Here is a 27366-nt window from a genome sequence, read left to right on the forward strand (position 1 = left end):
GGCTCTCAGTAATGCTGCATCACTAACAAACAAGACTTTTCTGCTGAAGGAACTCTTTGCTTTCAACGAACTGGATTTTACGTTCCTGACACAGACTTGGCGTGGTGCTGGTGACTCCGCCCTGTTCTTAGTACTTCTTCCTGCCTGTTAGTTTTCTGCTCCCCTTACCCTGCTGGCAGCGCTAAGACGCCAGTGACTGTTCAAATCCAGTTTCCAGTGTCTTACCCGTTATCCAAGTTTGCAGACATTTGTCATAAACTTTAACAGTCCTGTGCCGTGTGCTCTGATCTCCCACTCAACAACATTTAACACAGATTTCTTATAGATCAGATTTTCTGTCACTTCTCGAGCTGTGTGTGGGCATTAAAGGTACATCCTTAAATAATTCACTCATACTTGTCAGATAGTCGGTTCTGCGTCAGGTAAGCACCATCTGTGTGTTGCACACAATTTAAACTGTTTCCTTTACTCGTCTTTTGTTCTCCAAACACAGAAAGAAAAGTGCTTCAGTTCAGTGAGGCTGAACTCTGCTGGCCGTTCATGAATATCGGCTCCCTGTTAGATTCAGAATTGAAACACCTGCTCCTCACATACAAGCTCTGTAATAACCAGGCCTCCTCAGAGAGGTTCATATGATTGTTTCTGTTGTGTCTGTAGGTCTTTGCCGTACTATGAAGAGCACTCTGAGGCGACTGTTTGATGCCATATTAATGTTATAACACTGAACTGAACCGAAGTTCAGTTTGTTTGCAGCAACAGAAAAAGTGTAATAACATTGGTATAAAACTCAAATTTATTTGAAAGTTAAAGTATAAGAAAGATATTTTTGTAATATTTGCAGATATGTAATATTACATATTTGTATCATATTCATGTATTTATACATATTAACCTTGTAATGAAGTTGCTTTTGCTATAAATATTTTTCCAAAGTGCAAAACTGAAAAACCCCGTCAGTTTGAATGTTCTTTTAAACGTAACTGTCGACATATTTTCCTCTTTTTTTTCTTCTGTTGCTTTAAACCTTTGTTTTTGTTCTCAGAGCCCAACAAGCAGCGACCGTGTCTCAGGTAAATCCTCCTCCTCGGTTTCTATCATCACTGAATTTTGTTCATTTGTTTCAGCATCTTCTTCATGTGAAATAAGTGTGTGTTTGTGGCAATGAAGGAATATTTTACCAGACTTTATTCAAGCTGAAGCACATTCAGGTCAGATTGCTCTCTGGTGATTTTAATCTCAGATGAATCCAAATATGTTCCTGGTTAAATGATGATTCCCGCTCGTCTGGAGTAAAAGACTCAAATCAATTTAAACCAGTAAAATATAAGAAGTTCCACGTGGGCTTATTTTTAATAACCATATATCAGATCTTAGTGCTCTGACCTCTCTGTGTTTCACTGTGTTCATGTCAGGCTCATCGTCAGACTCAGAGACGCCTCAGGCTGAACCTGGAGCTGCTGCTGCCAGCAAAGAGGGTAAAAACAAAGTGATGAAGAATAAAGAGAACAGAGAACAAAACTACAGGAAGTTTGTATTTATACTTTATACAAAGTTGCATTAACTTGGCATTTGATACATCGACATTTAATTGTTTGACACAAACAATTTCAAAAGAATTTGTGGGAAAATGTAACCAGTTTAAAATCGCACTGTTTTGTTTTTCTTGATGAAAATTGACGCTTATATATATTTTATATAAATATATATTTATCATAGTCCAGCTATTTTTTGTTAATGAGAAATATGAAAAATATGTTAAAATGTGAAACTTAAAATGAATTCCACTGAGTTACTCTGCAGTCATGCTTCTTTCACATTTCCACAGCAGTGAACTTTGACATGAACTTACAGAGTCACACAGTGTCTGACATTAAATGGTCTCATCATTGATTTTCTTTGCACTGCTGTGAGTGGACGGACAAAATATAACTGTGGAGTGTTCCAGTGTTCGCAACACTAATTAAAGGGGTTTTGTGTGGATGAAACAGCCAGAGGAAAACATCTGTTCATGTAACGCACAGAGACAGAGAGGCGGGTAACACTGCCGTCCGTCAGGTCTTAGACCTCAGTGATCAGACGAGCTGCAGATGGACGGGACCTCCATCCTCCTGTCAGAGAGGAAAACTGAGTTCATTCGACACAATGGGAGAAGCTTTCTTTAAATAATGATGCTGTGTGTTTTCTGCATCCACAACATCCACCCTGATCCACACTGGACTGTGACAGCTCGTCATCACACACGGGAAACCTTTCAGATTTATTTGATCATATATTCACATCATGAAAGTTCACGCCTGCAGTGCATGTGTGAGAAGAGCTTCATTCTGTGAGGTGAAATTCAAGAACAACAGTTTTTCCTTCATAAACTATTATAAATAAATACTTACTAGTGTTAAGGGCACACACCAGCGTTCGTCTCAACTAAACAAATAAATCAAAACATATGTGGTTCTTCTTCTTAGTCCAGTGTTTCTGGAGCCATTTTTCTTCACTGGTTTTATTTTGGATAAAGTATTTTGATTTTGCCGCTTGATGGTGCTTCAAGTAAAGAAAGAGAAATGTCAGCAAAGTTTTAGGATTAACAGACCGAACAAAAGCCTCCTTCCCTCACTGCTCACAGACACTTTCTTTGATCAGGTTTGTGTGTTTCTCTCAGACTCAGAGTCGTCTCAGAGCTGTGCGGTGGTTTTGGAAAACGTCACAGACAACATGTCCACAGACCTGCTCTCAATGCTGGTGGAGAACATCTGCAGGTTGGATGAGAACGGCTACAGCATGGAGAGGATCCTGGAATCCAACAAAGCTGTGGTCACCTTCAGCAGCCCTGCAGGTAGGAAGCAGACAGCTACCACCTGATTAGGTGACAGTGGGAAGGAACAACTCCCTTTTAACAGGAAGAATTTACATTCAAAATAAAATAATAATTAAAAAAATATTATTTATTTAAAATAATGAAGGATTTTAAACTTGGTTCTGGATTTACACTCCACTGGTTCAAGAACTTTTTTGAGAAAAGGAAGTTGGAGATTGGCCTGTAATTAGCTAGGACAGCTGGGTCACTCGCCACTTTAAAGGCCAGGCGCCCATTAATTAAGTGCAGCCAGCAGCTTAGGTTAGCATAGCTATTGAAACCAGGATAAAGGCTCGTTCGGTTCATCCACAGCTTTTTAACCTTCGATAAGTGACTCGCTTTAAGCTCACCTCTGACAGCCTGAGTACACATGTGGGTCCTGCAACAGTCGACACACTAACAGCACAAAATATTAACACATCTGTCTGCAATAAACGAGGATTATTAAATATATAAAGTAGATCCAACAAAGATTGCCTTTATATTTGAAACAAGGACAAAGCCTGACATCATTATATAGATAACACTGTGTAATCCAGCTCTTCTCTCTCACCCTCTCACCTGTTTCAGTGTGAAAGGATTAACCTGGATTATTTTGCAGATGTGGAGAGATTCCTGTCTGTAAGTCAGACCAGCACAAAGATGAAGAAGCATGGACTGACCGCTCGGCCCCGAAAGGTAGCAACAAACATCCGAGTGGAGAGTCTTCCTCCGCCTGTGGTCAAAGGTACACACAGAAAGCAGTACATGCTGCACTTATTCTCTTTTGGCTCTTGACGAAGGCGGTCGCACTTTCTCCCCCTCCCCTCCCCTCCCTTATCTTTCCTGCTTGGCTTTCTCATGTCTCTGTCTAGTCTTGTCTACTTCTCTCCCTTTGCCCTGGAAGAGTCTCACAGTCTGTTCTCTAAAACCTAAAAGAGGAATTATGGATTTGACACCCTCTTCTCGATGAGAAGCCTGGGTTCAGGAGAGCCGATTGAAGACGTCTATCTTTTCGGAACCATGATAACTGATCAGCGCTGGCTTGGCCCTGGCTTATCGAAGAATAAAGTAAGCAGAAACGGCTGTTCAGATCCCCACAAGGCTGCCCGCTGTGTTGATTGGAACGATGGAGCGAGCCGTGGCTTCTCAGAATGGGCTCATTAGACGCAGCACGGAGGACATATTGGAGAAGCTTGCGGCTGCTGTCAGTACTGAGACTCTGACAACATCTGACAACATCTTGGAGAGGCTGACGGCTGCACTCGTGCTCTGTGAGCAAACTGGATAACTTCTCGGTGTAGCTGGATAACATCGTGGAGAGGCTCACGGCTCTCCAGCGGGAACGGTGAGACACCAGTGATGGACATTAGATGACTGTAAAATTGACATGCAGCGGTTCGCACTAAAGAAAGAACACCACCGTTATTTCATGCGGCTACCATATCAGCGCCAGCTGCGGTCTCAAGGGTGGAGCTGAACATAACAAATAATCTCTCCCCTGATAACAAACTGTGTTTAGACTCTTCGATCCAAACGCCCTCGTACACTTACCTCCGAGGCCAAGTCGGACGGCGGGTCAGGGCCCAGCGCTGGATGAATAGCTGCAAAATAGAATTATAACACTTATAAAAGCAGCTGCAAAAACAAAACAATAAGTGTCATAATTCTGTCATTTGATCACTTTTTCTCAGTTATACCTGAATAAACTTCCTACTGTGTTGAGAAACAAATAACTCAAACGTGGGTGTGTGCTGACTGATGTTCACTGTTACTTAATCAAATAGCACTAAAACTCTGCTGCTAGTTCAAGCAAACAGCCCAGAATCTGCCGCCCTCACCCCTGGAGGGGGCCCTGCACTTTACAGAAAAGAAATGCTGCTGACAGTAAAGTTTTAGGAACAACAGGTGAACAAAAGCCTCCTTCCCTCACTGCTCACAGACACTTTCTTTGATCAGGTTTGTGTGTTTCTCTCAGACTCAGAGTCGTCTCAGAGCTGTGCAGTGGTTTTGGAAAACGTCACAGACAACATGTCCACAGACCTGCTCTCCATGCTGGTGGAGAACATCTGCAGGTTGGATGAGAACGGCTACAGCATGGAGAGGATCCTGGAATCCAACAAAGCTGTGGTCACCTTCAGCAGCCCTGCAGGTAGGAAGCAGACAGCTGGACGTTTCCACATACATAAACACAACGAGCCAGTACAAGGACAAACATCCAAAATCCCCTTTAGATTAACCTTTGAGACTAATTTTAAACCTGACTTTATAAAAAATCACATATCTGATCTGGAAAAGTGTAGAGAAGCACAAACCACGTGATATGATTTGAATAATGAATCATTTTCATATAAATATTACTTTAAACTACACAAACATTGCATTCCATTTACTTTATATAGCATTAAGACTGTAAAATAATAATGCAGAGGAAACTCAAGAATCCGATAGCCACCTATGGGCAGCACTTTGGCGACAGTGGGAAGGAAAAACTCCCTTTTAACAGGAAGAAACCTCCAGCAGAACCAGGCTCAGGGAGGGGCGGGGCCATCTGCTGTGATTGGTTGGGGTGAGAGAAGGAAGACAGGATAAAGACATGCTGTGGAAGAGAGACAGAGGTTAATAACAGATATGATTCAATGCAGAGAGGTCTGTTAATACATAGTGAGTGAAGAAGAAACACCCAGTGCATCATGGGAATCCCCCGGCAGCCTACGTCTATTGCAGCATAACTAAGGGAGGATTCAGGGTCACCTGGTCCAGCCCTAACTATATGCTTTAGCAAAAAGGAAAGTTTGAAGCCTAATCTTTTTTTTTTTTCTTCTTTTTTTTTCTTTTGTTCTTTCCTTTTTTTCTTTTTTCTTTCTTCTCTTTTTTTCCTTCTTTTATATATATATATATATATATATATATATATATATATAGAGAGAGAGAGAGAGAGAGAGAGAGAGATATCTATATATCAGCTGCTTATACAATGAGTCTCTTATCCTGTGGACAAGGTCCAATTCTCCTGTTATGGACTGTAGCTAGCACTGGTAGCGTTTGTTCTGCTCTTCAGGCTCGGTGAACTCGGCAAAGCAGCACATAAAGCAGTTCTACACCATTGCCAACTGCAGTCCAAGATGGTGAAGTACCTCTGACTGCATGACAAGATCCTGTCTGGGGATACTGAGGACTGTGGGAAGGAGTGGATCTAGCTTTCAAAAAAAAAAAAAAAGGGTATTGTCGTTGTACTCTTTGACAGATTTAAAAAAAAACAAAAAAAAACAAAAAAAAAAACTAGGTAGCATCCCTGAAAAATCTATGTGTGGGGAAATGCACATGAAAACACTGCAGAGTTAATAGTGGAAGTCTTCTTCCTTTAACATACTGGGTAGTACTACATTATACATTAAAAACACAATATGACCTACTTAAGAAAACCCTCACTAGCCGAGCACAAAAGTGTTCTGAGTCTCGCTGCACAAATTCCACATACTGCACCGAGTGACTTTACTTACCGCAGAGGTGTAAATGGTATGTTTGAGGTACTCCTTAGGTAAGTCAATAATTTTTATGAACCTGCTGTTTAACAGGCTCTGTATCCAAAACTATCAGGTCCGTTACACTTTTCATATATTTTGAAAAGGAACAGATATCACTTTGTTCTAAATCAGGTCAGACTAGTTTGAGAAGAACAGATATTACTGCTTTTCGATGGTATCTGATAATGGAAATATTTTCAGAGTCAACAGGTGTTTCTAGTTTTTCAGTGTGCTACCCAGCGCGGCCAGTGCTCAACAACTGGAGGGAATTCATTTAAAACTGAATATTTCGCACGCATTTCTCTTTAGCCGTTAGACAATCACAGGAAAAATGAAAAGGTACCAACAAATTCCACATCAGTGAGTTCATATTTACAGACACTTTTATGATTTAAAATGCCCATAACTCTTAGATTAACAATTATTTATTTGCTGTGAGGAAGTTCATCTGTTTGTGCATACATTGTGGTGTTATACATTTATTATTAGATAGAATTTTTATTGCGAACATGCAAATATAACTGAAATAACAAGAGAAAAAACAAAACTTAAAAATCATCAAGTTTTCATGTATATGTCTATGTCTACAGAATATGTGTGTGCTTGAAAATATATTATAAATAGATGCTGGACCTTGAACTAGAAATTTGGATTGATCTGGTTTAATATCTTGCTGTAATCAGTAGAAGAACATTTGAGTACTTGACGCATTTAGGTTGCAGTAAGCATTATCAAATGATCCTTAACATTAATAGAACATAAATGCATGAAATACGGACAGCTGTTTGTTAACAGCAAGTGTCTGTGTGTGTGCATATCGTACATCTGTCATGTATATTCCCTAATCAAGTTTGCAGACACATGCCATAAATTAATTTAGCAACTCTAACTCTTTATTAAATGAGTCATTTGTGGGCATGCTTCAGACCGTGCGACAAAGACTCCATATAGTATTTTATTGCTTAACTGGAAGAGACTTTTTTTGGATAGTTGTGGAAGAAACTTGCTTTACCTCTCTGTAACCTTTCTGATATTTCACACAGGAATCTAGATCAAGGATGTTCTTATAGGCTGCTATCTTAATTAGCACATGTTAATTGGCAATGCGCAGTCTCTTGGTAAGTCATATTTATTAGGGAGCGCCTGATTCATCCCAACCCTTTGGGAATGGAAATCATTAGGGGACAGTGAAATGTGTTTCCAGACATTATTCATAATATGAACCGTGTAAGCACTCACAATCAAAATGGCTCTGCAACATGTAGACCTAATTTTCATTTTTTACACAAGTCTCAGCTATTATGTGGAATCAGTGAATTTTGTGTCTTTGTCACTCTATAATTCCTCATTTTATCCAAGCAGTGAAATCGCCGTTTATAACAGAATTTTCTTCAAAGCAAGAATAGAATTAATCAATGCAACCTCTGTTTATGTCACATCCCTAACGCGAACATGGAGTCATGCACGTTAACAATTCGGCACTTAAATTTTTTTTCACCCCAGCAAAGCCAACTACTGAGCTAGGATGAGAGTAGAAAGACAGAAGAAAGCAAAGGCGGAGGGAGAGTACCCTGAGAGAGGTCAGACCTCGTTTCAGAGACCTCCATCCACACACACCCCAGGTACTGTGACACTGCTTTTATGAGTGTGGCTGGAGAACACAAACCCACCGGATTAGTGTCTGTCTCTCAATGTCCCTGGGAGCAGAGCCCATTGGCCGAGACAAAGCGGGGCTGATTGCGTTGTCATCTGCATCACAAAGGGAAGCCTTTTTCACCTAAACCACTGCCTGTGTGCCATGCTATGCATCACTTCTATCGCGAATCTGGGCCCACGTGACATCTGCCTTTTTTTTTTTTTTCTATCTCTGCCTCCCCCTCCATTCTATCCTTTCTCTCTGCCCCACACCGTCTGTCCACCACAGTCCATATCAACAACAAGACCCCCTCCCCCATCTCTTCCCAGTAGAAGCCAGCGTTTTAGTCTGTACCAACCCTGCCGTTTTCTGGTTTTGCCGGTAGTTATGTGCTTAATGCAGTATGCAACAGCTCCTCTCGCTACAAAGACCCACTAACACATTTGTTGTCTATCTCCCACTGGGTCTGGCTGGCTAGCTGGATCTTAGATTGGTCAGCATGCATATATATGAAACCAAATCCCAGCTTCATAATATCAGACCTTAATGGGTCTAGCAGTCTCATTCAGACAGACACCCCAGCTGAGGTGCAGATGTGTTTTATCTGATTAGTGTGCTGGGAAAACAGGCTCTGTTCTTCTGTAACTGATGACCTGCCTTGCGTCGCTGACCTAACCGGCTCCAACAGCCACAACAGAAACAGATCAAGCTTCTGTTTTCAGTTCAACTTCTTAAGCCTGTGTACATAATAAGTACATGCCTAAGCCTTATTTTGACTTTTTTCAAAACAAGTATTTACATGTTTCATCACTATCAAATTACTTTTCAAAGTTACCATCTTCCTTTCATATTTTATGACCTGAATTGGCACTTTTTCTCCTGCAATAAACATATTTGGAAGTGATATAAATAGAACAGAAATATCCCGAGCACAGGATTATGAGATAAATGCTTTTTAAAAACAAAAAAAACAAAAAACGTTTCTATTTAAGATGCTTTATGAATAAATTCAATAGTTTAAACTGGGTGTAACATCTGAAAAACAGATGGAGGGAAGGGAACCAAAATGACTTTTTGTGTCCTCAAGTGTGATAGTTGGTTTTCTTTTCACAAGTAATTGCATTAGCTCAGAGAATAGGGAATTAACACAAGGCAATTAACTGATTTGGCCTTTGGCTGTGACTTGTCTGGTTTTAGAGAGCTGGAGTATTTTCATAGATTAATTTGGAAATTGCATTCAGTCAATTGCAGAAACCCTGGAACTGGATATAATTAATCAAAATAAATACATTTAACACTGACGAGTGGAGACAGACAGTATCCATTCTGGTAACATTTGGTTACCTTTGATAAAACTGAAGAAAATGAGCTTTCTGGGGGGGTGAGGGCTGTCAAAGGCACACATTATGACGACGGCACGGTAAATGCACTTCTTCGTGCTTAACTGCCTGTAGTCTAATTACAGAACTATGGTATGCCTGAATGGCTGTTTGTTAACAGTAAATTTATAATTATGATTTTAACTTTTAGCTGGAGACTATGATTATTTTGCAGTGGTACTATTGATGTCCACATACACCATATTTAATACAGTTAACCCTGTGACACTTAACATTACATGCTTATGTGGTGGGTAGTAAAAGAGGTCTGTTCACTTATCTGTGCAATTAAATCTTTCAACTCTCATAAGCACTAAATTCTGCAATTTTTGACTTAATGAAAATTGAATACTTTGAGAGCTGATATGGGCAGTTTTCATTTTATCAGGGTACACCTGCCTAGCAACAACTGTGTTTTGACAGATCCTACCAATCATTTAGTTTATACTGTTTGGGCTCTTTGTAAAATTCAACAAATTTTTGTCTTTTTCAAAACTGTAATTTAGCTTCATTTTTATTAATGAGATTTATGTTTCTAGCCCATTCTCAGCGGATCAAGAGGTCAAGATAATAAAAACACGAATTAATTTGCAGCAGATATCTAGCAACTGATTGGCAGAATATGTTTCTTAAAAAAAAAAATGTATTTCTATTATTCATTCTTTGAGCATCAGTGGTGAGTTTGTTGTCTGGAGTTAGCTGAAGGGCACAAATGATTTATGTGATATTATTGATGGTGATGTGTGTCTCCCTAGTGAAACAGAGCTCAACCCAGTTACAGCCATACAATAGATTTCAGGTTACTGTGGAGTGACACGTGGCCCACACAGTGAACATGGTTTTGCTGTTAGGCCTTTGCTTCAAACAATAGTGTAATTGGGACAGACGAAAGCTAGACTTTTTCCACTTGCTGGGGTTTTTTTTGTGTTTGTTTTGTTTTTGTTTTTTTTGTTGTTGTTTTTTGTTTTGCCTTGACCTCATGCCATCAGTCCAAAACCAACTACTTCTCCAAAATCAATAACCCAGACTCAGCAAAGATTAAACTCCTATGATTTTGTTTATGGAGTCTTATCAATTGACACTTCATTATAGTCAATTCATATTCAGCAAAGCCCATGATAAATGTTCCATTCGAGCAGAGTAAACGTTCCATTCGAGCAGCCTCATCTTGAAAGTAGAGATAGTGTCTGTCTCAGGATTCAGAAAGATAAAGCTCGATGCTGGATTTAAATCGTGCTATTTTACGAACATTTGTAATAGAAACAAAAAGTAGATAACTGGTGATCTATTGGGGTCATATGGCACTACGAGGTCTTTAGGATCAGACGGGGCCTGATCTCGGTCACGCTCAGCGGCCCTGCAGTGAGGATAACCTGCTTGACTTTACATCATACACAAACAAGTGAAGCACATGTTAAACAATTTTTACTTTGATATCAGTAATCATAAATAAATTGGTATCAGTAAAGTAAAAGTGTCACGGACCGCCGGGGCAGACCGTGTGGAGTGAGTGAAGGACCCAAGAGCAAACAGAGGTGAGGACACAAAACCGGACTTAACAGAAGGCGAGCCTTTATTTAGGGCCGAAAACTTAAGGAACAAGGCAGCAAAGCAACTGAGGGAAAACCTGAACATAGACTGGGAAAACTATGGCTAAACAAAGTACAAACTAGGACTAGTTAAGGCTGGGAAACTATGACAAGGGGTAGGGGAGATAACACAGACGACGCGACACAGACTGTAAGAAACACAGAGACTAAATACACATGAGGGATGATCAGGGGAAGTGGCCACACATGGGAACGCAGCTGACACACATGAACCTAACGACAGGACAGGAGGAGTGAGCTGAATACACAGACAGTGAATGCAGGCCTTCAAAGTAAAACAGGAAACATGAGACATGAACCGGGGAGACGTAGTACAGGGGGAGGTGACATAACTGACAGCATGAACTTGACAGTACAAGACACACAGACATAAACACACGAAGGGCAAGGGAGACGTAATGCAAGGGTAACATAATTACAAAAAAGGGCTGGACTACCTTAAAGAACCTAAGCAAACAATAAACATCAAAATAGGTCAAGCATAACACACTGGGTCACACGACCCAGGACCATGACAAAAAGAATGAAAAGATCCAAATACCTCTACAGACTCTTTGAGCAGAGGAACCTATCACTGCTTTCCTTTATCACCATTCTGTTTGCTGCCACTGATCCCAACGTCTTTGTTGCTTTACATACAACATAATGTCGTCTACATAACAGCATAAAATGACAGCAGATCTGTCTCCAATAAAGCAGGATTATTAAATATAGAAAATAAATCTTTATTGACTCTACATTTAAAAAATAAAGAGGAAGCCTTCATTCATTCATAAGAACATTTCTAGATAATATGTTGCAGCCCCTGTTTCAGTCTGAAAGGATTAATCTGGATTATTTTGCAGATGTGGAGAGATTCCTCTCTGTAAGCCAGACAAGCACAAAGATGAAGAAGCAAGGACTGACTGCTCGGCCTCTGGAGGCAGCAACGAACATCCGAGTGGAGAGTCTTCCTCCGACTGTGGTCAAAGGTACATGTGCTCCTAAAAACCATAGACTGTATGTAAAAGCCTTTGGATAATTAATACATTATTTTTAATAAACGCAGGGGTCGACTCCTCTGGTTGAAATCTGTAAAGCTGTGCATTTCTGGCTTTTTTCTAGACATACTGGAGTTGTATTTTGAGAAGACTTGGACTCATCCCAAAAACATCATCATGATCCCAAAAGAAAAGGCTGCCATCATCACTTTCAGTGATCCTAAAGGTCTTTTTTGTTGTTGATGTAAACCTATGCTGAACGTATGCAGGCACCAGCTTGCTGTAGTAGTGGTGATTAATGTGAGGGCTTTGCCCACCAAGTTCTTTCACGTCTTTAAACAGAAACTGGTTCAGCAAACTTTGGAAACATTTTAGTGTTTAAGCTTTCAGAATGGATTCTGTACAACTAATAGTTGTCCTTACTGGAGCTAAGCAGCCGAGATGAAAACAACAAAAAACAAACCCAAACGTTAGAACGCATCACTCCTGTACTTTGGTTATATAGTGCTTTTATTCCCAAGGACGAGGTACGTCTGAGGCAGCTAGCTTCGCATAGGAAATATTAGGTCAGCTTTTCCAGTTTTTTTAAAGTGAACCTGAACTTAGAGGCAAAGAAATCAGTTATTACTAAAGTTAATAAAATAAAATAAAAAATGCTTTAGATTAATGCCTGTTGTACTTAGAAGTAGTGTACAATGACTGAAACGGTTAGCTAACAGTGACTGAGAAACTGTAAAAAGTCTAGATCCAATCTGAAATGTGTTTAACTGAAGTAATTTGAAGATGAAAAGTGTTGTAGAAAAATGATATTTGTCAGATAAAGAAAGTTCAGAACCGCAGAGTAACCACTTATCTAACCTTTGCTTCTCTGCTTCTTGTTTGCTGCAGTTGTGGAAAAGATTTGCGTTAAAAAAGACCTCGAGATGAAGTCTATCACAGTGAAGGTATATCCATACTACGAGTCACTGGGAACCGCCTTGTACGCCAAAGAACGCCCAACATGGAAGATGCCCGAGCCCTTCACAGATCGTGTTCACCACATTATCTGGAAATTCCTTGTGGAGAAGAAACTATCAGAACACATCAATGATCAGATGCGTCCACATTTCTGCAGAGTGGATTTGAATGGCCCCGACGTGAAACTCAGCCCTGTGCCAGAGTTTTTGAGGCAGCAAGATCTGACAGCAGAACATGTAGAAAACTGGATGAGTAAGGCCCAACATGCCTTCCGTCGCCTGATGTCTCAGTACATGGCATTCATATGTCACGTAAATGCACTGGGATGGAGAGCTGCACAGAAAGATGTACGTTCGGTGGTGAAAGAAGATGCCATCCTGGTGCTGGATGCATCACAAGGGGTTCTGACTGTTGCTGGCCGAGCTGATGATATAAAACGAATCAGGGCTCCTGTGGAGAAGATTCTTCTGAAAGCCATGAGTCACATTGAACGACAGACAAACAGCATCTCTGAGGAAATGATTTTGTCCCCTGCGATGTTCTACATCCTGAAGCAGGAGGGGCTCCAGACAGCTGCTCTGGACATTTCTCCTGAGATGAAACTCTCTTATGATGAAGGCACCCAGAAGTTAACCATTACAGGACTCACTGCGGAGTTCTACAAGACCAAGTCATGGATCTCTGAGAAGATAATGAATATGAGTAAGAAACAACAGAATGTCCCCCCATGTCTTCTAGACTTTCTCAGAACATTAGATCCCATGGACTTGTCCCAGGATCTGTTCACATCTCAAGGCATCAGTGCAATCTACACCATTGAAAGCAAAGGGCTTCTCCTGTTGGGGAGTTCTGACAGAGCCCTTGTTGATGCAGAAAGTAAGATGAAGGCTGCTTTGGCTCATCAGATTGTAGAAGTGGAAGACCAAAGAGTTCTAAAACTTCCCACCTGGGGCCACCTGAAGCAAAAGCTGCTGGATACCTACAACCTATCCAAGAAAAAAACGGTTGCCATTGAGATGCATCCAGAAAGAAGAAACAAATTAACAGTGGCTGGTTTTGTGAATCCAGTGAAAGAGGTCAGCCAGAGTCTGAGGGAGTTTATTGCAAGCCATTCACAAGTCCAAGAAACCATTCGTCTCCAATCCTGTGCTGTTGTTTTGTTTATTAAAAGGAAAAAATCAAAGGAGTGGTCCAGTATTGTTAAAGATAATCATGTATCAGTAAGGTTTTATGTACAGAAGCAGGGCATCAGCATCCTTGGCGCTCGTCTTCATGTCCAGAAAGCCAAATCCTGCTTTAGGGAACTGGCCAGTGCTCTCTTTACTGACACCTTAACTGTGGACAAGCCAGGAGCAAAGAAATATTTCCAAAACCAAGGAAAAATGTTACTGTCTACATTAATGAATGAGGTAAGATGTGCGGTCTTCCTTCGTCCAGAGATTGAAGAAGAAGAAGAAGCTGCGAATTATGAAGAAGAAACTACCCTTTGTTATTGTGAAGTGCAGACCATCAGTGGAGTTCTGATTTCTGTCAGTAAGGTGGACATCTGCAGCTTTGGTGTGGATGCTGTGGTCAATGCAGCTAATGAGGACTTAGACCACATTGGTGGCCTGGCTTTGGCACTGCTAAAGGCTGCAGGACCACAGCTGCAGAAAGAAAGCAGCGACTACGTTGCTAAAAATGGACGTCTACGTCCTGGTGACGCCATCATAACAGATGCATATAACCTGCCTTGCAAACATGTTGTCCATGCAGTTGGTCCACGATTCTCTGACTTTGACAGGAAGACGTCAGTGTCACGCCTGAAGACTGCAGTTAGAGAAAGTCTGAGACAAGCAGAGATGGCCAACTGCTCCAGCATTGCACTGCCAGCGATCAGCTCGGGCATCTTTGGTTTCCCTGTTGACCTCTGTGCTGAGACCATAGCCCAGGCAGTTCGGGAGCACTGTGACAGCCCACAAGGTCTGAGATCATTAACTGAGATTCACCTGGTGGACAACAACGATACGACCGTCAGAGTCATGGCCACAGCTGTGAGCAAGGAGTTCTCTGACCTCAGACCTACAATGACCATCCCACAGCAAGCAGGCGGGAAACGAACAGGAGCTTCAGGGTAATTTTTTTAAACCTTTTTTAATAATGAACTTTTACTGTAAACATCTTAACTAGAGATGGACCGATCTGATATTACGTATCGGTATCGGTCCGATACTGACCTAAATTACTGGATCGGATATCGGAGAAAAATAAAAAAATGTAATCCGATCCATTAAATATCACGAAAGCACCTCACAAAACTTGCAACACGCCGTAACTCACCTCAGAACGTTAGCACGTCGGAGCAGTATGCATCACGTGATAGAGCGGCTGTGGCATGCGGGACCTGTCGGTGGTCTGGATAGCATGTGGAGCTTCGCTAGCAACTCCGACAAAGTTATCCCGAGAGAAGTAAAGCAAGTGTGTAAGTCCATCTCTGAATGTTTGTAAAGCATTCCTGCGTTAAGCTTAACGAGCGACTGCCTCTCGCTCTCCGGCTGCTACTTCAATCGTGAAACTGCTTAATGATCAGCTGATCGGCTTTTCTGTCGCGAGTCCGTCTTTGTTTTTGGCCCACTTTGCACCAGAAAGAGGAAACCAGCGGCTGAACAACAGCAGCACGTTTAACCTTGATCAGCTGTTGTTAGAATGTATTTAATATTACTTTCTACTCGAGGATCTTTTTCTACGTAGCTGACGCTGGTAACTGTGCAGGGGCGGATCTAGCAAAGTTTAGCCAGGGGGGCCGATAGGGCATGAACAGGGAAAAGGGGGCACAAAGACATACTTTTCTTTCTTATTCTCATTTAAAATGTGTAGCTTTTAATAAATAATTATCTGACACACAAAGTTTTAATCTGATGTAAAATGAATAGAAGTCCATTACTGTATATAGTAACTATTAAGTCTAATATATATACCCTAGTAAGCTATAGTACTTTTTCCTTTGGGAAGGTACCATCTGTGCAGTCTGCAATTCTGTTGAAGAAAGATGTTGAATCTATTTAATATTTCTTGAAAAATAATTGATTTCTGTGCATTTTTTTTCACACTGCATCAAATTAAGGTTGATTATGTCGATTAAGCATCATGAGGTGGAGCGTGAGGGGTGGTTCCCTATTTTTTATTTATTTATTTTTGTTGTTGCTGGGAGTTGGAACCCTATTAGTTAGGTTGCTTAATATTTATGCTAAGTACTCTTTAAAATACCAGAATAGGGAGGATGGTGTAGGTTTAAGTTTATTAGATTGATCAGTAGGGCTGCTCAATTAATCGAATTTTAATCACGATTACGATCTGGGCTTTCAACAATCATTAAAAATGACTGAGCCGATTATTAGCCCCTCCCTCATTTATCCGCGACACCTTAAAGGCCGGTCCGTGAAAATATTGTCGGGCATAAACCGTCCGTGGCGCAAAAAAGGTTGGAGACCGCTGATTAAGAGGACCCGAGGGAAGCTCGGAAAGCTAAGCAGAAGTTATTTGGAGAGTGACTGCCGTTGGTTGAAAAGAGAGTTTAAAAAAAAAAAAAACTTCAGTGGTGTTGCACACTATTTTATATTATTTTTTTAAAGTCATTGTTAACCCTTTAAAGCCGGTAAGAGCAGCACGCTCTGTTTTGTGTAACTATTTTTAAATCCCCGTAGAACCTGAACCGTGTAAGCTAGCGCAATAATTTGTTTTGCATATGAAACCGGAGGAGTTGTACTTACATCTGATGCCATCAGCTTGTCCTCGGTCACGGTTTCGTTCCACATATAGCTTTGCAAAAATTGCATAAAAAGCGCTTGCAGGAACAAAAACATAATATTCCAGAAACACGCTTTGCCGATCCTATCAGCTGTTCGTAACACTTCCCACAGTGAAATGATGCACCTGCTGTTTTCTTTGCAAATTTGCATCATAGGATTGTTTTTTGTTTTTCCTGCAGTATATAAAAATTGCTGTATCTCCAAAATAAAACTATGAAGACACTCAAAATAAATTTCCTGTGGTGGGAAACTATTTTTTGCAACTTTATTGTATTTAAAGTTTTGAGGGATAAACCTCTTAAATTTCTCCAAGTAGAAATATATGTAAACAAAACAAAAGCGATTTTCAATTTTTTTTGTAGTTTATTGCACTTTTTTGCAATTTATGTAATTACTATGGACTTAATGCATACATATTATTAAAATCTGGGCTATAACAGTTGTATTGATGTATAGCAACTTGAAATGCTCCCACAAATGGCACTACAGCATGTAAAATAAATAAATAAAAAAAATATAAGCTCTGGTGGACTTGGTTCTATAGTAGGTCTTAAAGGGTTAAATAAATATCGTCAAATAATCGTGATCTCAATTTCAGTGAAAATAATCGTGATTATCATTTTTGCCATAATCGAGCAGCCCTATTGATCAGTATTGCTGAACTATGAAATTTTTTTTTTTGCATACAGGTATAACAGAATAGCTTTAGTGTAGTTGTTGTTTTAAACTTGAGTATGAACTTATACAAAATGCAGCAAGATATTTTAAAAAACAGTTTTGTTGATTAAAAAACACTATATCGGATTCATATCGGTATCGGCAGATATCCAAATTTATGATATCGGTATCGGTATCGGACATAAAAAAGTGGTATCGTGCCATCTCTAATCTTAACATTGATACTCATCAAGCTCATGATCACAGGTAACAATATCCAGCTCCATGTAACGTCCTTATTTGGATTTTGTCTGTTGTATAACTGTATAAGCACTTCTGTATACCTGACAGCATGGAGGTAATCTATATCCACAATCCCCCAAAATAAAACTATTTCTTTAAATCTTTTCAGTAAACTTTGTTGATGCTGAGCTAGTTGAGAAAGATTATATCAATTTATTGGTCAGATTTATGGTTTATGGCTTCCTAATCCACAAAGATGGCTGAGCAGCTATTATTAACTTTAAATGGCTGCTTAAGTATTCAGTCAAATTGGAGTCATTTGGAAAGTATTTAAAATTGTCATTACTTCCTAGTGGACATAAGTGGGGTCGAGGCAGAGGCAGAGGTCAGAACCAATCACATGATGCCAGCTGGTGTAATGAAAAGCGAGAAGAAGGAAGAGGTGGTGGAAGGGGAGGAAATCATCACGGTAACAGGGGAGGCCTGAGCCCCAAGCAACAAATCAGCCATAGAGAGCATGGAGGGTAAGGTGGTTCCCCTTCTATTTCTTTGGTTTTGTCACACTCTTGATGACCTCATGTCCATGAGGCCTCTTTGATATCATCAGTCTGTTATCTGATTGGATGCAGGTTGGAGCAGACCACAGCTGAGGGGCTGAAGATCATTTTATGTAAGGGAAACATTCAGGACCAGACTGTGAGTACCTGTGCTGTCATTTGGATCATAGTTTAGAGGATTCTGTAAATGGTCATGTAATTACAACATGAAGGGATAGATTTGGCTTACATGCATCTTTAAACCAGGATTAAAAGTAAATTCTGGTTTATGCAGTATTTTTTCAATCTGTCGCTGTCTTTTCATGTTTTTGTGGAGTTTCTGTTCTGCTGAACACCACAACAGTGTTCACCACAGGGCCAAATGAGCTTACTACATAAATTCATTTGAATGCTGAGTTTACAAAGGAATGCTCATCAAAGACTTTTGTACATTAGTGCATTGGTAAATACAGCACATTCAAACATCCACTGATTCCAATTTGAAAGCTGCTTTATGTTTTTAATTGACTCGTGTGAAGGTGTCACGTTTCAGACACGACTCAAACTTTGCTCATTTAACTATAATTTGATTAACATGTCAAAATGCCTGGATACATTTCCTGGTCTTTCTATATCAGGTGGGCAAAACCATCAGCCAGAAATAAGATATTAATTAAGAACAAAGCTACACACCTTTATCAGCAGGAACAACGAAGGCACATACAAATCTGATCACATAATTAAGAATTTATACTGCAATATTTTTATGGAAGACTGTACAGTTTGTGTATTTTATATACTGTAGTTTGCAGACATTTAGTGTCTCGGCCTTTTTAATGCAAAAATAATGAGATATTTTTGATTTTTTACTTAAAACTGACTTTCATTTACCAAGCTTTTTGTGATTTTACTTTTGTTCCACAGACTGACGTCATCGTCAACACCATCTCAGAGGACATGAAACTGAACCAGGGCGCTGTGTCCAAAGCCATCCTGTCAGCAGCTGGAAGCAGTCTGCAGGACGCCATCTACTCTGAAGCCAGAAGGAACACGCTGCGATACGGTGATGTTGTCGTCACTGACGGCTACAACCTCAGATGCCAGAAAGTCTTTCACGCTGTTTGTCCTTTCTGGGACAAAGGAGGCGGCCAGGCAGAGGAGGTGAGGCCTAATAAAGGTTGGACACTGTAAACATGAAGGACCCAGGATACACAGTTTAGCTTTCCAGCTGCTGGTCGCACACACACCAGCTCTGGGTCCTGATGCCACTGAAATAAGGAGAGCGTGAATAGTCTATTAGGCTCAGCTGCCCTGTCAGCCTGCTGGTCACTGCCCCCTGAGCCCACTGCACCACCCTACCCTCTCCCAGCCTATCACCCCTTTGGACCACCATGAACTTAAATGACTGTGGACAAATACCACTGGGTTATCTGGGCGTTGGCATCTTTCATGTGGTGGAGCCATTGCAGCTGGGCGTGGTCTGAGCAGAGGGTGAATAAGTGTCCCAGGATGCAATAACAAAGAGAGCTGACTGCCCACTGGATTGCCAGACACTCTTTCTCCACCATGCTGTACCTGGCCTCCCTCTCCGACAGCCTCCGACTGATGTAGACTACAGGGCAGTCAACCCGCCTTACCTGCTGTGACAAAACTGCCCCCAGCCCTCTGTTTGAGACATCCATCTACAGAACGAAAGGGAAGTAGAAGTTACATGTGTGAGACAGGGGCTCCCACAAAGAACCTTTTTAAACCACACAAAAGCTCCATCCACTGGACCAGATCTGGGGCACCATTTTGGTCAAGGGGCTGGTCAGGTTTGCAAAGTTTGGAACAAGACGGTCTTAATAACCAGCCAGTTCCAAGAACCACCATCTAAGGGGCACATCTGTCCACCTCCCAAGTGGTACCCGATATACTCTACCTCTCTCCCTCAAACCACACACTTCTTTGGGTTGGCCATGAGCCCCACCTGGCTCAGGGACTCCAGGACTGTGGCCACCCGCTGCACATGCTCTGCCCAGGTGTCACTCTGAATGATAGCGTCATCCAAATAGGCAGCAGGCATAAGCAGCACCTGGTCCATGAGGTGTGAGACCAGCGCTCCGAACAAGCCGAACAGAAGTGTAACCAATTGGTGCAAACTGTATGGAGTGGAGAAGGACAGTTTTTCCTTAGACTCTGCAGACAAGGGCATCTGCCAGTAGCCCTTGGTTAAATCCAGGGTTTGGTTTTTTTTTAAAAACTTGCAGTGCCTAACAAGTCCAGGAGGTGGGAATGGTGGAATTTTGCACCTCCAACTCATCTCTCTTCTTCACCAGGCTCACCAGAGAAGCTTCTCTCCATGCTTTGAGGGGGTTGAGGTGATATACAAGTTCCTCCCCTGTCTGACCATACCACCTCATAGTCTACGTCCCCCACCTACCATGTGACCACAAAGGCTCCGTGCCAGTTGGCAAGTAATTTTGAGCTAGAAGACGGGAGTAATACAAGCACTTTATGTCCAGGGAAAATGAATCTAGCCCCTCTGTTGTGCAGGTGCTGTTGACATTGCTGGACCTGGGACAAATTTTGCTGTGATAACCTTCCCAATGTGTGCAGTTTTGCTCTCAGGTCCAGAACATATTGAATTTCAATTATAGCTGGGCGCCGACCTTCCTTCCAGTTTCCTTTAATCAGGTCCAACACCCCCGCGGCTTTATGCCAAACAGTAACTCAAAGGGAGACGATCCTGTGGGGGTCTCAGGATTGTCTGTTGTTTGCAGTGCACCTCACGCCCTGCAAACAACAGAAGGTCCAACCAGCAATCCCAATTGCATTCATCCTCGTGAATGAACGTATGAATCATGGACTTTAAGTCTTATTGAGCTGCAACAGCCCACCAATCTGAAGGCGACAGATGCCATCCAAACAGACTTAATGCCCAATAATTTCTAAAGCTCTTTGAGTGTGTGAGACATGAATGACGTGTCCTGGTCAGTCAGTATCTCTTTCGAATTTTGTCTGAGATGCTTGTGAGATGACCAGAAACACCACGTTCTGTGCAGAACTGGTGCACAGCGGCACAGCTTTGGGATATCACACTGCATAATCTACCAGAATTATTACAAAGCAATATCCGCATGCATGCCAGTGAAACGGGGCGATCGTGGCTGAAGAGTTGGGTGTTCGTCTTGTAATCAGAAGGTTGCCGGTTCGAGCCCCGGCTCGGACAGTCTCGGTCGTTGTGTCCTTGGGCAAGACACTTCACCTGCCGCCTACTGGTGTTGGCCAGAAGGGCCGATGGTGCGATATGGCAGCCTCGCTTCTGTCAGTCTGCCCCAGGGCAGCTGTGGCTACACCTGTAGCTGCCTCCACCAGTGTGTGAACGTGAGAGTGAATGAATAGTGGAATTGTAAAGCGCTTTGAGGGGTCTATTTAAATGCAATCCATTATTATTAAATGGCCTGATGAGGTCCATGCCAATGCGCTCAAACAGGACCTCCATTAATGGTCTCGGGCGCAAAGGTGCTTTTGGAATTGCTGGCTACTTAACTCCTCCGAAAGGAGGGGGGTTCAGGGCAAGTTCAGGGCAGCCGTCTGAGCTTCCCCTGGAACATTTTCAGGAATGCCTGGGAGTCATTGCCTGGCTCCATCCGGTGCAGCTTTATCCTGCAGCTTCTCCAGCCGAACTTGATGCAACGCCACCTGCTTCTTGTGCATCACAGCAAGCTAAACCATCATCTGGCCAGTTGTGTGGGTTGTGGGTCCGACATGCCCAACTAGGTTTTGTACCAGTGCAAACGTGAAAGAACCAGGACACACATTTTGGGCAGTGAAACGTGTTCATTTGTGACTCATTGCAGGTTCTCCCGCTGGTCACATAGCAACTCCAGATGCTGTTGTCACTGAACTAAGGAGCATGATTAGTCTGTTAGGCTCAGCTGCCCCGTCAGCCTACCGAGTACTGCCCCTGAGCCCACTGCACCACCCCACCTCTGCAGAGGAACTGCAGACCACACCCCAGCACAAACACTTAAAGTGTGTCCCACAGACATCTGCATTTCTTCTACAGAAAGCCGTTTCTATTCTCTTTTCTTTTCTTAAACTCTGTTATTCTTATAAGCCCCAGCATGTGTGAGATACTAACATAGCACTTCTCTACTCTGAGAATTCCAGATTCTTTCTACAAGCCTCGCACATTCATCCGATCACTGTTTTCTATCCCCAAACGCTTTTTTACCATCATTCATGCACTCGTCCACTGAGGGATGCATCAGGAGAAACTCTGCGCCCCTCACCACCACTGAAAACTCCACTTTTGTTCCTGGTCGTTCACATACCATACTGTGTATCTTGCCCAGTCACTGAAGTCCAGCTTCACTTTATGTCTTATCTCTGTTTGTCAGGAGTTAACGTCCATCATCAGATACTGTCTGGTGGAGGCTGAGAAACGTCAGATGGCATCGTTGTCCTTCCCAGCCATCGGGACAGGAAACCTGAGCTTCCCCAGAGCCCTGGTGTCCAAACTCCTGCTGAGAGAGATCCGCTCGTACAGCGGCAGCAGAAATCCTCGCTGTCTGAGAGAGGTGGTCATCGTCGTTCACCCCAGTGACAGCCAAACCGTGGATGTGAGTTTGTGACTCTGATAGGAGCTGTTTAAGTGCTTATCATGTTCTGACAGTGAGCACTAGAGACGAGCAAACCCACAACAAACAGATGGACACATAATGTGCAGGCAGACACTGATCAGTCACACCGTCACCTAGCTTAGCACACAAACTGGTGAAGCTGCTTGTGGCTACAGGTAGCAAAAACCACACTGAGTGGTGATACACACTGTTAGTACAGTGGTCCCTCGCTATAACGCGCTTCACCTTAAGCCGCCCGTGGATTTTCTTTGTGTGCAATTTTGCATGTTTCCTGTTTTTTGGGTTTTTTTTTTTTTTTTTTACAGCGCATTGTGTTGCGCATCCTTATCTGCTGTAGACCATTGTCAGTGTCTCCTGTGCAGTACAGAATGTGTTCGGCTTGTCAAATTTACAGCAGTGTGACTGAAGTGCTGTACTCTCAGTGTTGGGAAGGTTACTTTTAAAATGTATTCCACTGCAGATTACAGAATACATGCCGAACAATGTCTTTTGTAACGTATTGTGTTACGTTACTCAGTGAGAGTAACGTATTCTGAATACCTTGGATTACTTAATATGGTATCACAACTACATGAATGTCCTATTGCTGTGTGATTTATTACTATTACTGAAGGTTACTCTCCACACCAACACCAGCTAGATGTTTAAATCTTAATATAATGAGTAACAGTAGGTGCACATTAGGTAAGGCTGCACTTTTTGCAGCGATCTCGTGTAGAAAACTATTCCTCGCGTATATAAAACAGGTCCGCGGCTCCGAACCGTAGTAAAGGGACCTCTGGCTGATACGTCGGGTTCGTGTCGGCTCGTAGCTGAAAACTAGCTTTACTCTGTTGTCTGGGTCGACTTTGTTAGCGAGAGACAGAGAGAGGCGTTGAAAGACTCCAACGGAGCTTATTGTTTCAGAGGAAAACAGGAACACAGCGTACAGTCGAGTCTTAACAGCTTACTCACAGCTGGGCTCGTCAGGCTCTCTGTTTGGCTGCAGTGGTTATTATTATATTTACATGCTTCCAGCTCCCGTTTCTGCTCGGTGACAGCTGTACTTTCTTAAGTACACCATTAAGCAGTCAATGCTTTTTATTTCTTAGGTAATGACATTAGCAGAATCATGTTTTGTCAGCAGTGTCAAGCATACAAGCAGCTGATTTCATTAGAGCTGTATGAGAATATATTTGATGCTGCTTCAGGAGGAACAAACCTATGATGTAAACTTAGCAACAAAAAACAATAAAAACTGAAAAATCAAATACAACAAAGATTAAATCAGACTACATTATTACATTAATGTAATAATTAATTATTACATTTTACATTTTATTACAATTATTATTATTAATAATAATACATTATTATTTTTTCTCTGCACTGAGCTGCAGTTACAGCAGCTTCATCAGTGCTGTGAAAACAAAAAATCACCAGCATGAACGTAACACATGAAATATATTATCAGTGTTTCACCAGAGAGTTCACCGGTCAGAGGAACGTCCAACATGAAGCACGTGGTTTTCATGAGGTACCAGCTCAACAGGCTGTCGACCAATCACAGCACTCCTCAGGTAAGAACCATCAGAGCTACAAAGAGCAGAATCCTGTTTAACCTGATGTTCACGGGTTATTTAGTCTTAATGTAGCAGGACAAACTGAGGATGTTTTAGTTTCACTAAGTGGCCTGATGTGACCATCAGTGACAATTCATATTCGTTAAAGATGTATGCGAGCCTAGTTTAACCAGCAGGTGTTGCTGTTGAGCTTTATGTTAAACACATTGGACAGAAGAGAGTAAACACTGTGTGAATGTTGGTGGGTGGACAGTTATTAAAAGGTCTTATTTTAATGCCTTTAGTATAGTTTTAGAAATAAACCTGTAGGAGGCGACGTCGTGCTTTGCTCATTGGCACATTAACTTTACAGGTCCTGAGTTCAGACCTGCAGCTCTGCCTATTCCCGTTTAATTATATGGAAGAGTTGGTCAACTGTGGATTTTTAAATAGGTGTGAGTGTGAAAAAGTGAGTGTTATAAAAGAGACTGTGTGTGTGTGTGTGTGTGTGTGTGTGTGTGTGTGCGTGTGTGTGTGTGTGTGTGCGTGTGTGTGTGTGTGTGTGTGTGTGTGTGTGTGTGTGTGTGTGTGCGTGCGTGCGTGCGTGTGTGTGTGTGTGTGTGTGTGTGTGCATCTACATTTCTCTGTCCCAGTCTTGTCCACCTCCCTCGATGTGTACCAGATGCAGATCGATCAACTCACCTTTGAGGCATCATCAGGTGACATTACCAAGGAAGCCAGTGATGTCATTGTCAATTCCTCCAATCAGAGCTTTAACCTTAAAGCAGGTGAGTGTTGACTTTATATTTGTGGCTACAACAGTTAAGACACTGAGTAGGACCTTCCTTCAGGGTGCTGTGCAGTATCTATGCCGTTCCTAAGACTGATCTGAGATGTTGTTCTTGGGATCTGCTGGAGCCACTCGCCCAGGTTGATAGTCGCCGCACCGAGTGCTCCATTTACCACTGGGACCACCGTTACCTTCACCCTCCACATCTTCTCGAGCTCTTCTCTGAGCCCTTGGTACTTCTGCAGCTTCTCATTCTTCCTGATGGTGCTGTCACTCGGTGTAGCTACATTCCTACAGCTGTCTTCGTCTGCTTGTCCACCTCTGCTGTCTGGTGCTTTGAGCACTCAGGGCAGCGCCCGACACTGGGCTGGAGGCTCCAGCAGATTCCAGAGCAGCGCAGTCCTAGGAACAAACCAAAAATCGCCTGCAGGGCGGGTAGAGAATTATTATTTTTAAAATATGCACATATAAAGAGAACGAGACAGAGGTAACTGTGAAATTTAACTCTGTGAAAATAAACGTGTTTTTTCTGTGTAACAAAATCTGACTAACTGCACCTGCTGCTCTCCTCTTATTGCTGCTCAGGAGTGTCCAAGGCGATCTTAGACGGTGCTGGAGTAACAGTTGAGCAGGAGTGCGCTCAGCTCGGTGTGTACATGAAGCTCCAGCCTTTTCACTTCCTTTTTAGACTCACTATGCTTCACACTTCTCATAATGATGTTTCCTCCCTGCAGTGACTTCCACGGCTCAGCCTCCTGCAATGATCCTGACATCAGCCGGGCAGCTGCCCAGCAGGAACATCGTCCACGTCGTCGGCCAGAACGACCCTGCAAACATTAAAAACACAATTTACTCGGTGCTGAAGGTCTGCGAGAAGAAAAAGTTCAGCTCTGTGGCCTTCCCAGCCCTGGGAACAGGTCTGTACATGATGCACACAGCTGGGCTTTGCAGCAGCTTTCCAGATGTTGCCATCTGCGCTCTCTCCCCTCTCAGCAAATAGTGAGAGCACGACTAGTCGAGTGGACTCAGTTGCCCTGCCAGCCTCCCTGCACCACCCCTCCCCTGCAGCAGAGCCACAGGCTACACCTCCATCACAACTCGGTTCACTGTGCAGCAATGTGAAGCATCCTTACTTCACACCACTCTCACAAACCTGAGTTTGTGCCACTAAAATGTCTTTAATACAAAGTTGAAACACAGCTCTGTGTGTCAGATTACAGCGATGTGTGATTAGAGCAGCTAACTGTCCGGTGGATTCACTGCTGCGAGGTAGTTTCCATCTCTGCTGCTCCTCCATGCTCGCTCATCTCAGTCACATTAGTGCTTTTTCCAACAGTACAAACGACTCTGAGGTGGACTGTTGGTGCTCCGCGTTCTAACTGATTTATTTCTGTTTTTCAGTCAGTATGTTTCATTTGTCCAGCTCTTTTTCTTGGCACTGTATTGAAATGGAACTCATATTCTGAATCTAACAAGCTGTCGTCCTTTCATCATCATCATCATCATCATTGCTTGGTCCTTGTCTGCCCATCAGGTCAGGGAGGGGCCAGCCCTTCAGAGGTGGCTGAGGCCATGGTGGATGCAGTGGTGCAGTTTGTGAAGAGGAAACAGCCGAGGTTTGTTCAGAGTGTGAAGATCCTGATCTTCCAGACGGCCATGCTGAAACATTTCCACATGAGCATGAAGAAGAGACAGGAAGAGAGGGTGGAGGAGAAGAGTGTCGTTAGCAAAACTGAAGGTATTACATTGTTTTTTAATCTGTTAACAATAAATCACATTCAGGCTGATGCACTTTTTTACATCAGCTCTTCTTTGAACAACTCTGTCAGTGATGAAGATCTAAGAATAGAAACTGCTACAGTGTCTTAAATATATTATATTTTACTATTCTCAATTAAAATATTGTTTATTTGTTTTTTTTCAGTATAGTGTTTTTATGGCTTTTTCGCACATTGTTTTATGGAGATTGGACTCTATGTGACATTCACAGATCTCTTTGCTATAATACAACATTTTTTTGAGCTGTTTTAGACTAACTTTGTTTTTTGGGCTCGCAGCAGAGCAGCCAATCGCTGCTGACTTAGTCCTGGAGAGGGAGGAGTTTAAGCCCGCAGTGTTTCAGCTGTGTGCCGATGACCACAAGGTACAAATTCATTCATGTTATGTTTCCATTCTTATTTATTTATTTTACAGGAAGTCTGCTTTCTAGACAGAGGTCAGTGCATTTTAGGACGAACCCTTTCTTTAAATAGTCTTTTTACTTT

General features: G+C 42.2%; 1 protein-coding gene across 3 annotated transcripts in view; it reads left to right on the top strand.

Moving 5' to 3' along the window:
• The window catches only part of LOC309719121 (protein mono-ADP-ribosyltransferase PARP14-like), a 31476-nt gene that overhangs the window by 1706 nt on the left and 2404 nt on the right, over positions 1–27366 (top strand). The window contains exons 3-20 of one of the 3 annotated variants that reach the window (XM_082554986.1): positions 1043–1070; positions 1413–1475; positions 2657–2830; positions 3453–3578; positions 4809–4982; positions 11828–11953; positions 12087–12188; positions 12851–15032; positions 17961–18131; positions 18237–18303; positions 19068–19304; positions 22529–22750; positions 24225–24330; positions 24966–25100; positions 25688–25750; positions 25837–26019; positions 26637–26840; positions 27160–27245. In XM_082554986.1, the coding sequence (XP_082411112.1) occupies positions 1043–1070; positions 1413–1475; positions 2657–2830; positions 3453–3578; positions 4809–4982; positions 11828–11953; positions 12087–12188; positions 12851–15032; positions 17961–18131; positions 18237–18303; positions 19068–19304; positions 22529–22750; positions 24225–24330; positions 24966–25100; positions 25688–25750; positions 25837–26019; positions 26637–26840; positions 27160–27245 (4449 nt within the window). Of the gene's footprint in view, positions 1–1042; positions 1071–1412; positions 1476–2656; positions 2831–3452; positions 3579–3636; positions 4179–4808; positions 4983–11827; positions 11954–12086; positions 12189–12850; positions 15033–17960; positions 18132–18236; positions 18304–19067; positions 19305–22528; positions 22751–24224; positions 24331–24965; positions 25101–25687; positions 25751–25836; positions 26020–26636; positions 26841–27159; positions 27246–27366 lie in introns of those variants that run through there. The other 2 variants (XM_082554987.1, XM_082554988.1) reach the window with 2 other exon arrangements.

The sequence above is a fragment of the Aulonocara stuartgranti genome (assembly GCF_965226115.1).
Source record: "Aulonocara stuartgranti genome assembly, chromosome: 12".
Lineage (NCBI taxonomy): Eukaryota > Metazoa > Chordata > Actinopteri > Cichliformes > Cichlidae > Aulonocara > Aulonocara stuartgranti.